This window comes from Octopus sinensis, linkage group LG14 (genome assembly GCF_006345805.1).
Source record: "Octopus sinensis linkage group LG14, ASM634580v1, whole genome shotgun sequence".
Lineage (NCBI taxonomy): Eukaryota > Metazoa > Mollusca > Cephalopoda > Octopoda > Octopodidae > Octopus > Octopus sinensis.
In genome coordinates, this window is record NC_043010.1 from 33,756,184 (window position 1) to 33,769,733 (window position 13,550).

Consider the following 13,550-nt stretch of genomic DNA (forward strand, 5'->3'; position numbering starts at 1 on the left):
AAAGCAACAACACAGTAGAGAACTTTCTTCTTGGAACCCCTAATACCAGTTTTGTGCAAGTATTCTTCATTGATAGGGATGAAGCCTGCTCGGAAATTTGTACGATGTTCATGATTGTTATGTTTCCTCTGGGCCTTGTCCCGCATACTCAGCTGTTGGTTCGTTGCATGGTTCTGTGGAATAAAAAAAACAACAACCAAATGAGAACATTTCAGCAATAATTTGTAGGGTGGAGGTGCAGGAGATCACCTGCCATCTTGCTGGGACCTCTTAAGTGGCAGATAAATAAATGTAAATGATATCAATGTTGTAAAGGGTTTAAAATACATGTTTTTAGTGCTGAATTGATGGACAAGTAATAAATCTCCTTCCACTGAAAATAAGGAACATCTGATCTATCTCAGACAATATTTCCAAATATGGTGGGTGGGGCATCGTTTCCCATTCAAACTACTCCAGCCTTTGGAATGTCATCCTGACTGTATTTGGCTGAGCATTATCCTGATGGAAGAACATCTTTCGTCTTGAAACCGAAGATCGTTGATTTTCTTCTAGCACTGGCTTAAACCATTGAAGCTGCTCACAGTAGATCTCCTTTATCATTTGGTTTGGGTTTAAAAGTTCAAAGTGAACTAAACTATTCATATCCCACCACATATAATCAAAAACATTCCATCATAAGTAATTCAACCTCTTTATTTTTCTTTGATTACATTATCCAAGATGCCGTTCACTTTTTTTAAAGACAGTAAGATGTGATTTAAGAGAAGTTTGGTCAGTTTCTACAAACTAGTTTTGGATGCCATGTGTTCAACTAGAACCATTAAAAATTTAACAAAAATTACTACAGTTTTAACAAAACTGGCCACCTTTAGGAACTATTTCCTCACAAATATTTTTTCTTGCTTAAAGAAAAACATTGTTCGTAGGGAAATTCCACAATATACCTCCAGCATTTAATTTTATATAGACAAAAAGAAAAAAAACTATAAATGCTTAATTCAATTTCACTGTTCCTTCATTTAGGTTTAAAAAATAAGATACCAGTCAATTATTGGAGATTGGTTTAATATTCTTTCTTATACTATGTGAAGGCTTGGTTAGATGGGAGTTGAACAATTTTGTAGGGCTGCTTTAGGACCTGCCAATTATTCAACAAGTCCATTTGAAGTTTTCAAGGAAACCATTTATTTATACATAAACATTACACTGATTACAATAGTTATTTGCTGGAAGCTGTATTGCTGATTACCAATAGTGAATTATGTATGCATGCTAGCTAGGAAGGACAGCTACATTTTCATGCTATGAGAAGCAGGAAAATTCTGTTTATTGTAGACAAACCATTCTGTTTAATCCTTTGTCAAGCAGTGACCAAGAAACTGGTCTTCTCACCAATCTCAGTTGTGACGCGCATCTCTATTTATAACCATGACTGGAGGGAAAGTCGAGGAAAATTTCATTGTGTGTACAATTGCAAATGAATAATATTAGTCACGGATCTTTTCGGTTTGAACGGCAGTTTTTTAAAATAATTTCCACATAACTAAACACTTTTAAACTTCGTATACTGGTAGAATGTGTTTATAAAACATCTTTTCTCTTGGCTTTATTGAGAAAATTCTATAGTTTGTAAGATATTTGTTGTTTTTTTTCTTCAATTTCTGCAATTTCAACCAATCAATGACGTCTATTGAGGTGAAAACATTCTGTGCCGTATGAAAATGTCCCTCGTTTAAGAAACAGATTGGGTTTATTTACATTTCTGAAGAAAAAAAGATAACCTTCCCCCGCCCCTAACCCTAACATAGATTGAAATGCAATAGATCGATACTAGGGTCATAATTATGGGTGACAATTTCATATGACACCGCTAGAAAAAACTGCCGTTCAAACCGAAAAGATCCTTGGTCACGATCGAGGACAAGTCACCAGATATGCTGCTGCTGCCCGTTTATCATAATTTAGCTAACAGTTTCAAATTTAAACCCTTCAACAAGTGCTGCTGACATGAGAATGAAATAAAATATTATAGATACAAGGGCGGGATTTGAACTCAGAATTCCACTTTTTCTCTACAGTATGTTTTTATCCTAGGGAAATCTTAACGTTAAAAAAATAACTAAATGTTATTTCAGTGAAACAAAGTAAAATTAAGAAAACGTGTTTTTACTGAGCAGTAGTCAACTTGCCATCGTCATTTAACAAACATGGCAGTGACAGTAAACAAGAGTTCTACAACAGAGCGTTTTTTGTTCGGTTTCATTTTCCCTCTTCTTTCAGTATCATTTATTTTCCTTCTGCTCTTTTATAAATGTGGACATGTTGAACAATTATTTTTAACAATGTTCAAGTAACTTCTAAACTTCGCGTGATTGTTTTCCTTCCTTCCTTAATAAAAACGACTTGGACTTGCCCTCACACTGATCTGTATTTATACTACCTAGATTTATAGATCCGTAAATCGGTTAAAATAACAACCCTTAACTGCAGCATTAAACTTAAACAGAGCCAACGAAAGCAAACAAGATATAAGTATTGTCGAAGATTAGATCATAGTATTCGCATTTGCGATATTCCATAATGTCTTTAAATTCCCGTTTAGGAACTTCCTTTAACTGCAGTTAGATTCAAATGATTAAAAAAAAACTGAAGCCATAATAAATGGAGAAATTGCAAGTAAAAGATGCTAAATGTCTCAAACGACTAACAAAAGAGAACACATAAAACAATATTATTCTAAAGGAACAATGAATAAACTAAAGATAGAGTGGTTACTACTAGAATGCTTTTGTTTGTAAGCTTACTTCATGAATGACGTGGAGCTCAACAACAGCGAACATTTGAACGCTGCAAATGTTTATATACTCTTATAAATTGATAATCAACAACAAAAAAAACGCATTTCTTTTAAAAGCTCGAAATGAGGTTAAATGTCGTGAACATGTGCTTGTGTATGCAACCACATTATTCAAGATTGTTTATATTTTTATAAGAAACTTTACACGATTGACATTAGCGGGTTAAGAAGGAGAGATGAGTAAATCTTGATGAATTGTTGAATAACAATTAAACATGTTTGTTTAGTTTGATCTTCATCTTCTTGGAAAGGCCTTCGTGAGGTTAATTTCACAAGACCAAATACACACGGGTATGTGTCAATTATGAACTAACAGGATGCCGAAACATTTTTTCTTTTTAACAATTGTTCTTCCGAGTGACTATTTTAATCAAAACTAACCCACCCCGTGTCGAATTCTGTTTCATAAACGTCCATATCTCCATTCTGATGCATAAATTTGTAAATCTTCATAAAGATTTCGAGAGGGAGTTTCGGAATAGCCATCACTAACCTCATGAAGAACGAAAAAGGGCGGGGGTGGATTGATGTTAAAATTTTTTTTTAATTCTAAGAGTTTTAATTTCTAAACATAAAACTCTTTCTGAATCGTAAATCCTGCTGTGTGAAATACAGGGATACTAAAACAATGAAGGAAAAACTACCCAATTCCTTGCCCCTTTTCTTTCCCCATGAGATAGTGACAACCATTCAAAACTCTACCAATTTCGATTTTGCTATCGATTTCTCCTCACAGTTAAACTTGTTTGTAACGGAACACACCAACGAGCATTGTAAGAAGAATATTAGAGCTAGCACTCAGGTAATCTTCAAAATTCTGCTACTATGATCTAAAACAAAAATTCCTAAGAAACTGTATATTGATTTTGTAGGTATTCGAACCACAACCACAAGATATTCAGTTAGGGATCACGAGTGAGCCACCACAATTTCACGTGATTGATCTATAAATTGACCAATCAGCGCAAAGCTGGAACGTGATATGGCTCTTTAGACGATCTAATATTCGCCCCTTTTCCACCCTACAAAAACCGTTTGGCGCATAACTTAGCCAGACGGTCTTCTACATTCGCATAGACCACCTTGGGCACTCACAGAAGGCAGACCACTAAGACCAGACTACGTCGAGCAAGAAACAACTTTGGACACTCACACATGATGTACCACACCTAGTATTCTATAAGACACAGCGCGGTTCTCCTCCCAGTCGGCGATTATATTATCAGCATCTTTCTTTTGTAAACAGCCAACGCAGTAAATCATGCCCAGCAATATGTTTAAAGTTCTTGAGTTGCTTCATTTATTATACATGCAGCCAGCTACAACACACGACAATGGTCTTCAACCAACATCTACATCAACAAGCAACCACCACAACAATGGCAAACAATCCACTTCGCGGCAATTTTTTTTATGTCTCTTAATGATTGGAAAATTTTATCTTCTAATCCAAATTAGCAATTGTTGGATAACTTCGAAGTTCTTGATGATTAAGAAACAATACATTCAAATATTTATAACATAAACTTCTCCCAATAAAAGTATCGGGCAACCTTGAAATCCCTTGGGGAATCTGATGATCAGCAATGCATTTAAATATTTATAACATATTAAACTTCTCTCAATATACAAAAAGTTGAACGCTTTTTGTTTTCTAGACCTCAATATTTTATAATAAAACATGTAAACTTCCCAAGAGATATCACAATTAGTGTCAACGCTATCGAACTTTCTAACACCTACAAATTCTCTTTGTCTTATTACCATTGTTGCTAACACACATTCATTCCAATGCATCCTTTCCCCACTTTGTTTATCTGAGTTGGCTGTGGTCTGACGATGATTTGATCGTTATTTCTAGTCGAAAACCCACTTTCTGTAAACGACCGTGCGAAGTGAGGTGACGCGAATGGCTTCTTTGCACATTACACGGTCGATACAATAAATATGAAAAGAATAAATGCGTATATGTGTCAGAAGGAAAAGAGAGACACAACCGGGTAGAATGTTTAAGAGATTTTATTAGTAGTGTTACGGAATCCCCGCGAAAGTTGCTACGGAATCCCACCTGCCGTCGCTCAAACTCGAACTCGGGATCCCAACAAGTCGAGCGACGACGATTGACCAGGCCCGAACGATCGGCGAATGTTCGTCACGGAACCCAGAGAGGAGAGAGACAACAACAGCAGCAGCAGCAAGAAGAGACACAGAGGCAATCGGCCTACATTTAACGACAGTTTATAACACTTTATAATTGTTACAACATCAAATACATATCAGATACATCAAAGAGGAAATACATGCAAGTAACAACACATCAAATGCAATAACAACAGCATTTCAAGAAAACAACAAATTAATACAGGTATACAACAGATCACAGCATTCGGGTACAATAACGGTTCAGATTGATGCAATATACAGTCCGGAGACAACAGTTCTGTTTCAAATCACATTAACGTTACAGTTCAAATCACATTAAAGGCATATATGTTCAATGTTCATTAAAGACTACAACAGAGCCTTTCTTTTTCTCTCTTTCTTTTACATAGGTAACACAACTCAATAATCAACACATCAACAAGTCCTTTACTCACTTCTGTAACAGTTCGTTATAGTCTCTTTACATAATTCACATATCAACACATACCGTTACATCAGCCAATGCCTCACAATGCCTAACCCTCTGTATATCTCTCTCTGTCACAGCAGAACAAACCATTACTAACTCGCTGTACAATCCAACTGCCAACTGCTTGCCCTGAATCCCAAATCCTGACTGTCTCTCTCACTCACAAACTGAACTGCTTATTTAAGGGGTGTCTACAACGAACTTTCCCTGACCGGCACAAGGCCAAAGGTCCCCTAAAAGCTCATTACTCTTTCTAAAACAAAGGACTATAACTTTGTATTGTAGACTTTCAGTCTCCAAACCAAGCAAAGTAGGTCAAGAAGTACTGTACCAGCTGAACTATTCACAACAATAGGTTACCATGTGTGTCTGTGTGTGCGTCATATATACATAATAATAGACAGGCCGTCATGAGAACAAAGTGTGTGCATACAAACATGGATGTATGCGTGTGCAATAAGTACAGAGCATTGAAAGAGTCTATAATATGACGTTAGAAGGATGTTCAGACACAAGAATGATAAATAACAGTTCGTCGTTAAGGTACACAATAGTTGAAATGTTGTATCAAGAAGTTGTGGCAATAATGCAGAGCCTATTGAGGTATATGTCGTACGTGAAGTCATGGCTACGATGCTGCTGCCGGTCACTTGGTACAAGAAGTTCTCGCAGGTTGTATTTGCTGCTAATCAAGGTGAAGTAATTCACAAACAGTGTTGTGTTAGAACTTGTGCGAATGTTGCTGGTTGCTGTGTACGTAGAGAGATGATGTTGATGTTAAGACGAATGGTGGCGACAGAGATGTGAGGTTGCTGAATGCTGCTGGACGAAGTTGATGGGTCTCCATGTGGCTGCTGTTGTGTTGTCGTTGGAACTGGCTGTGTCCTGTGTGGTCAGTGGCTAGACCTTAAAAGGTCTGGAACCGAAAGATCTCGACTCGATGTGGAGCTAGAGTTTTATAGGGTGCAGTCGGCTCACCGGAGGTTTAGAAGAGACTGTCTCATGTGACCTTATCAGAAGGCTGCGATTGGTTGGGTTGCATATTGGCGCGCAATAGAGCAAGAGACAAGTTGCGTCAATACCAACCAGAGTAGTGGACACAACAGGGTCCAAAAGGGCGGCCGAAGGTTAGCAGTTATCTACTACGTCCGTATTTATGTATATATAACAGAGAGAGAGGAATTTCTCTCAAGCGTACGCAACAGATCCAGCAGATCTTTGACTAAAGACGTTCCAGTTGAAACTATCTCATCTTTTTCTTCATATAATGTATCGATTATCACAATATCTAATGTCCTGTCTCTTGAAAGTAGAAAAACTCGAATTATTCGTCTACGATTTCTACAATCTCAAGCTACCTTCCCTGACTTATTACTAACCATTAATAATGCAGAGTATATTCCACACAAACATCACCTTTTGTTAAATTAGGGTTATAACAGTTGACTTCAACTCCATTTTCGATCACACGTAAATTTATTATGCGTGTAGATCCCCATTTCAGCCAATCAGAACTTTTTATTCACATGATAGGTTCTAGAATTTTCTTTCAATGAAGGCATTAAATAGAGGCTTTTCGTGCGAGAAAACAGTGAATTCGGATTTCGCTGAATTCAGTCCCAGACGAATTCCTCTCGGTAATAGCTATTTTTACGGCTTCATACTCAAACCAGCGCAATACTCTCAATAACTGATTTTATGGTTATATACCCAACCCAGAGATGGATGACGAATCTACGCAGCCATACGTAATTGCAGCGATATGAAAAGCCAGTCTAATCGTCAATTATCTGTTGAAAATCTTCAGCACCTGTAAAACACGATGTTCTTATAAGACTAATTCTTTCTGTATTGCATGAAGTCTTGTAATAACGTAGCAATAAATTCTGTATATAAACTGACACCAAGTCTTTGTCATAATTAACGCTACAAGGTAGATGATTACCTAAACGCAGATTTCATAACTTATTATATATATATGATTTTGATTTTTCCAGTTTCAGCTCATGAGCTGTGGCCATGCTGGGGCACCGCCATTTGGTTTGCTACATGATTTTACCTCACGAATGCTTTATATATATATATATATATATATATATATATAATTGGAAGACGGCTTATATAGACGATAATGAGAGAGTATGTTGCAATATTGGCAGGATTAAGATAACAAACACAAGAAACCAAGAAACTGAAGTTTGGAAAAGGAAACAGAATAAAAGAAATTGTAAGATAACAACGAATATTTTAAACATTAATATACACGAACTAATGAATACCTAAGTAAGTGCTTAAAAATGCGATTGGCAGATTTGTTAGAACGTCGGACAAACTGCCGGGTCAAGTTCTTTGTTCAAATCCTGGCAAATTGTACCTTTTAACCTTTCGACTCGATGAAATAAAGTACCAGTGAGTAACTGAGATAGATTAAGTAAGCATCACTACAGAAGTGGGTTCCTAGGATTTGTATCCTCATAACTTTCTATAAAATGAATACTTTTTAATGAAATTTTCTACAAATACCTTTCAGATGGTATAAATTATAACTATATCGGAATTTGTGGAAAATTTTTTAGAGGAGGATGAGAGGAGTTTCAGATAGATAACGCGCCCCGGCTTTGGTTTTTCATTTAACTTTCTGTAAAACGAATACTTTTTAAGGAAATTTTCTACAAATATTTTTCAGACTGTATAGATTACGATTATATCAGAATTTGTGGGAAAATTTTCGGGGGAGGGTGAAAGAAGTTTCAAATAATTATCACGCATTGAAATTTGTTTGCTCATAATTTCAGAAAAATGGGTATTTTTTAATGAAAATTTCTACAAATACCTTTCAGAAGTTGCAGATTAAGATTATATCAGATTTAGAGTGTAAAAAAAAGGGGGTAGGGCGGATATTTTGCACACCTCGAATTTGTTTCCTTCTACGTTTTTAATGTAGATTACAATTATTTTGAAAAATATACTTTTGAAGATTATTCCACTCTTCCCCTTTTAGAATTTAATTATTTTTTAAAACAAAAATGAAATTTTCCAGAACGCAGGTGTGGCTGTGTGGGAAGAAGCTTGCTTCCGATATATCGTTTGTTAGTCGAATTGCTGTCTTTGTATCACACGTGTTTTTTTGTTGTCTTGGCGGTGCGGCGTTTTCCCTCTTGTGTAATGGAGGGGCGTCGTGTGATGATTTGTGAAGATTTGAATTACTCTTCTTCAGACTTTGTGTCGTCTGAGGAAGAAATGGTAAAGGGTTTGAAGAAAACTGACGAAGTTAATGGAAACGAAGAATATGCAAAGGTGACGAAGAAAAAAGCGAAGATATAAGGCTGGAGGAATTGAATAAATTCAAGGAAATTATTAAAAGGGAGGGGAACGAGTAAAGGTGTCCCCCCCCCCTCCAAAGATGTTTTAAAAGAAAAAAATGAGAAAACATACTCGGTAGCAGCTAGGCAGATTAAAGTCATGTTAATGGCTCAAATAGAAAAGGCACTTAAGCCAATCTGGCAGGGAATTACCTACCTTGTCAGAGGTAGAAAATTTGGAGCAGTAGAGGTGCGGTTTCGGGAGGTAGCTACTACCAGGCTGCACTCAACAACAACATCAAAAACGGATGAAGTGCTACTTCTACCTGTATACCTTGGGAGACGTGCTTCCAGAGCTAGGGTGGAAGACACACCCCCAGAAGTGGATGTAGCCTGACTGATAGCTGCCATACTGCTAGGCATGGAGGAAAAGGTGGTGGTCCTCCAGGCCACCAGAACACTCCACAGAAATTGGCAAGAGCAAAAAAATGGACATGGTAATACAGGTTGCCTCGGAAGATATTGAAAGTATGGTAGAGATTATTACGGTCGGTGACGTTACACTAAAAGTCAGAGTGTTAAGGAGGATTCCGCGGTGCAATAAATGTGGCCTGAAAGGTCACATTAGAGCGGATTGTCCTCCACTATCTGTGAAGGCTAGGGAAAGTCAAGACCCCGAGAAAGTAGTTGACACTCCACTATGTGGAGGCATGAGAAGGAGAGTGAAACGGCACCACAGACGAAAAGAAGTACCAGCGTGGAGGAAGAGGAGGTGAACACCAGCTGGGAAACGGCGGGAAAAAAGAGAACGAAGAAGAGAAATAAGACACGTAGTAAAGGACGATCCCCAACCCACACCTATAGCCATTCTACTCCAACCACTCCCTACAGACACCAACCATTTCTTATATATATTTTTCCAGCTGACAGACAGACGTATAAGCACAAACATATACTTACATACACAAAAATACATAAACGTAAGTGTTTCGTGAAAACGTGTGTATTTATGTATATATGTGAGTGTGTGTGCGAGTTGTGTTCGAGTGTTTCATTGTTTCAACTCGCCTGTGGACATGAAAGACAATGGGTGTACGTGTTGTGCGTCCATGTTTTTCAAATATCAGCTGAAAAAAAATTAAAGGTATAAAAATATATTACGGAAATTGCAAAACAAATAGTTTCTAGTGATATTCATATCCGAAAGATAACCCTAAAAAACTGTGGAGTGTTCTGGTGGCCTGGAGGACCACCACCTCTTCCTCCATGCCTAGCAGTATGGCAGCTATCAGTCAGGCTACATCCACTTCTGGGGGTGTGTCTTCCACCCTAGCTCTGGAAGCACGTCTCCCAAGGTATACAGGTAGAAGTAGCACTTCATCCGTTTTTGATGTTGTTGTTGAGTGCAGCCTGGTAGTAGCTACCTCCCGAAACCGCACCTCTACTGCTCCAAATTTTCTACCTCTGACAAGGTAGGTAATTCCCTGCCAGATTGGCTTAAGTATCACACGTGTTTTTTGGTTGTCTTGGCGGTGCGGCGTTTTCCCTCTTGTGTAATAATTATTTGAAACTTCTTTCACCCTTCCCCGAAAATTTTCCCACAAATTCTGATATAATCGTAATCTATACAGTCTGAAAAATATTTGTAGAAAATTTGGTATAGATTCCATGAGATTAAATTTATCTCATTGAATGACGAAACGCATGTGATTGGGAAAACCCAATCTACAGTTTTCTAAGTGACCAAAGCAGGATGTAGATCACGGTTATGTTGACAAAATTCAGGAAAAAGAGAAGGAAAATTTTGAAAGAGTTTCGAATCATTCTTTCTCCCCACAACTTTGCTACCACCAATTTCCGTAACTTGGGCATTTTTTTCACTTTTTCCTTTGTCGGTATAATGCTTAAACGTCAGTATTACGTAATCTTACACCCTCGAAAACTTATCTTTGCAAAATTTCAATAATAATAATAATAAGCATGCATTTTTCGCAAAGTTATAAGGAAATAAATTTAACTTCCAGACTCCAGTTATGCCCCCCCCCATATATATTCTTTTACTTGTTTCAGTCATTCTGACTGCGGCCATGCTGGAGCACCACCTTTAGTCGAACAAATCGGCCCAAGGACTTATTCTTTGTAAGCCTAGTACTTGTTCTATTGATTTCTTTTGCCGAACCGCTAGATAACGGGGACGTAAACACACCAACATCGGTTGCCAAGCGATGGTGGTGGGGGACAAACTCTGACACAAATACATACACATACATATCCATACACACACACACACATATATATATATATACGACGGGCTTCTTTCAGTTTCCGTCTACCAAATCCACTCACAAGGCTTTAGTCGGCCCGTGACTATAGTAGAAGACACTTGCCCAAAATACCACGCAGTGAGACTGAACCCGGAACCATGTTGTTGGGAAGCAAGCTTCTAAGGATCTTACCACACAGACACTCCTATATATATTTATAATTCTTATTACTTTTATTCATTTTGATCGGCAGAAGTTATAAGGTGACCCAAGGGCTGAGAGTCTTGTGCATGGTACTTACCAAATCTGAAACTAGTTTGATAAGTGTCATACAAGAAACTGCCGGCTGTTGAGTCACTTTGCAGCTTCTGACGATTAGAAATATTAATAATAATTGTTTCTACAATAGGCACAAGGCTTGGAATTTCGGGGGAGGAGGCCAGTCGATTACATCGACCCCTGTGCTTGACTGGTACTTATTTTATCAACCCAATAGGATGAAAAGCAAAGTCGACCTCGGCGAATTATGAACTCAGAATATGAAGACGGACAAAATGCCACCAAGCATTTTGCTCGACGTGCTAACGATTTTGCCAGAGTTTTATTTATTCCATTTCTCTCAAACCCATATATATTTATAGTTAATCCAAACATGAAAACACAAAGAGAAAACACAACAACGCGAGGACGTGGAACAAGTATAGTATTATTGGACGCTCAGGAAAGAAGGAGGGTTTAACGTTTCGAGCGGAGCTCTTCGTCAGAAACATAGGAAAAGGAAAGGTCCAAAGAAGGGAAGACAGAGGGGAAAAAATCGCCAACGGTACACACGCGGTCACATTTTGACCGCAATATATATATATATATTGCGAAGATAATCTGGTACTTGACTGAGGAAAGAAAACTTCGAATGACCCGTCCTTATTTTCTTTGTATCGTCTATCTGGATGTTTTTTGTTGTCCCATTTTTGAATCACCTAACTGTCCGGATGTTTTGCGTTCTTGTCCCATTTTGTATTTTATATATATATATATATATATATATATATATATATATATATATATATATTACGTTTACGCATTTGTTTTGCAAATATTTTTATTTCCTGGTGTGAAATCGTGTGTTGAAACTGATATCGTTATATTTCGGGATGGTCTTCTTTTTTTTTTTTTTGGCCACATAAACGAACATATATATAGTACGTGTATTAATTTGACGAGGAAAACAATGACCGTCCCGAAATATAACAACATATATATATATATTAGAAAACAATACTAGGAGATTTATGATGGTCTGTATCAGTTGAAAATGTGTTTAGTGTAAACTTCTGGAAGTGGCACCAGAAGAAAGTGTGAAGTTTCTCCACATGCGAACTTAAATAAAACTTTAAACTTTACCTACATGTGTATATATGCTGACATAGTTTTCAATTTCCGCAGTTGAGATAACATCGAAATACTTTGGTTAGTGGTTTAAGAATTGGATAGTGAGAAGAAAAAAAACATTTGCTGGTGTAGAAGAAAAAGTATCACAAATGAATGACATGAGACATAGCTACTTGTCAATTCTTGTTTATCTTAAAATATTATATCGTTGACATGAATTTTAGTACCTGTAGCTAAAATATGTTAACCAAGAAATTCTTCAGTTGGTCAAGTTAATAAAATTTAAAACGAAAGTAGCTTTTTTTTTTTAATGAAACCGAATGATTTTACAAGAGTCACAAACTTCTGTATTGTGATTGACATAAAGAAAACAAAAATTTTGGCAACAAAATATTGGAGGTTAGGTAGCAGGAGTTTAAATGTTCGAGGCATGCAACTTCTGCGAGTGAATGGTACGGTTGATAGAAACCAAAATACGATTTTCAATCTGGCATCTAGACGGCTTAAGAGATTGATACAATGGATTTTGGCTGCAGTTTAATTAGAAAAATGAAAGAAGGAAAGAGAATTGATGCAGAATTTTAGATGTTTAGAGAAGAAAACAATTCCATAAAAGTTCTTACCCGACGTGACGCCATCTTCGTGAAGTGTTAGGAAATAACAGAATCCTTCTCTCTGATTGGCTGGAGCTAAAATGGATGAGTGTGAGTCTGTGAGTGTGAAGGGAAGAAGGTACCTTGTCGTTGCTAGGTCAATTCCAAACAAGTAGATCCATGATGCAAGGCATACCAGCCATGACCATTACATCTTATGGAGTTGTGGTATATCCAAGATTATATTTTTCGATATGTCCTTTTATAACACGATTTAAAGAATAGCTAATTTTATTGAACATTTTGGAAGTCTAACTCCTATGTAATTATATGTAATTATATGTAATTATTAATTTTTATTTGACTGGTTATCGATCCCGACAAAATGAAAGACGAGCAGCATAAACAACCACTAATTTAAACAGTTAACACCCAACCACGAAAGCAAAAATTTGCACCAACGAACCGGGGTGCGGGAGAGGACTTTCGGAAAATTCACATGAAACGATT

The 13,550-nt window shown here is 37.1% G+C and overlaps 2 protein-coding genes across 2 annotated transcripts in view; one reads left to right on the plus strand and one right to left on the minus strand.

Annotated features, from left to right (window-relative positions):
- The window catches only part of LOC115219224 (beta-sarcoglycan), a 28,055-nt gene extending 14,831 nt beyond the window's left edge, over nt 1-13,224 (minus strand). Inside the window, exons 1-2 of the mRNA XM_029789359.2 lie at nt 13,071-13,224; nt 1-173 (exon numbers count right to left, since the gene is read on the minus strand). The exon at nt 1-173 is cut by the window's left edge and continues 31 nt beyond it. Of these exons, the coding sequence (XP_029645219.1) occupies nt 1-173; nt 13,071-13,085 (188 nt within the window). The 5' untranslated portion in view covers nt 13,086-13,224. The remainder of the gene's footprint in view (nt 174-13,070) is intronic.
- Nucleotides 12,249-13,550, plus strand: part of LOC115218759 (signal peptide peptidase-like 2A) — an 80,295-nt gene continuing 78,993 nt past the window's right edge. Inside the window, exon 1 of the mRNA XM_036508859.1 lies at nt 12,249-12,263. The gene's annotated coding sequence lies outside the window, so the exon portion shown is untranslated. The remainder of the gene's footprint in view (nt 12,264-13,550) is intronic.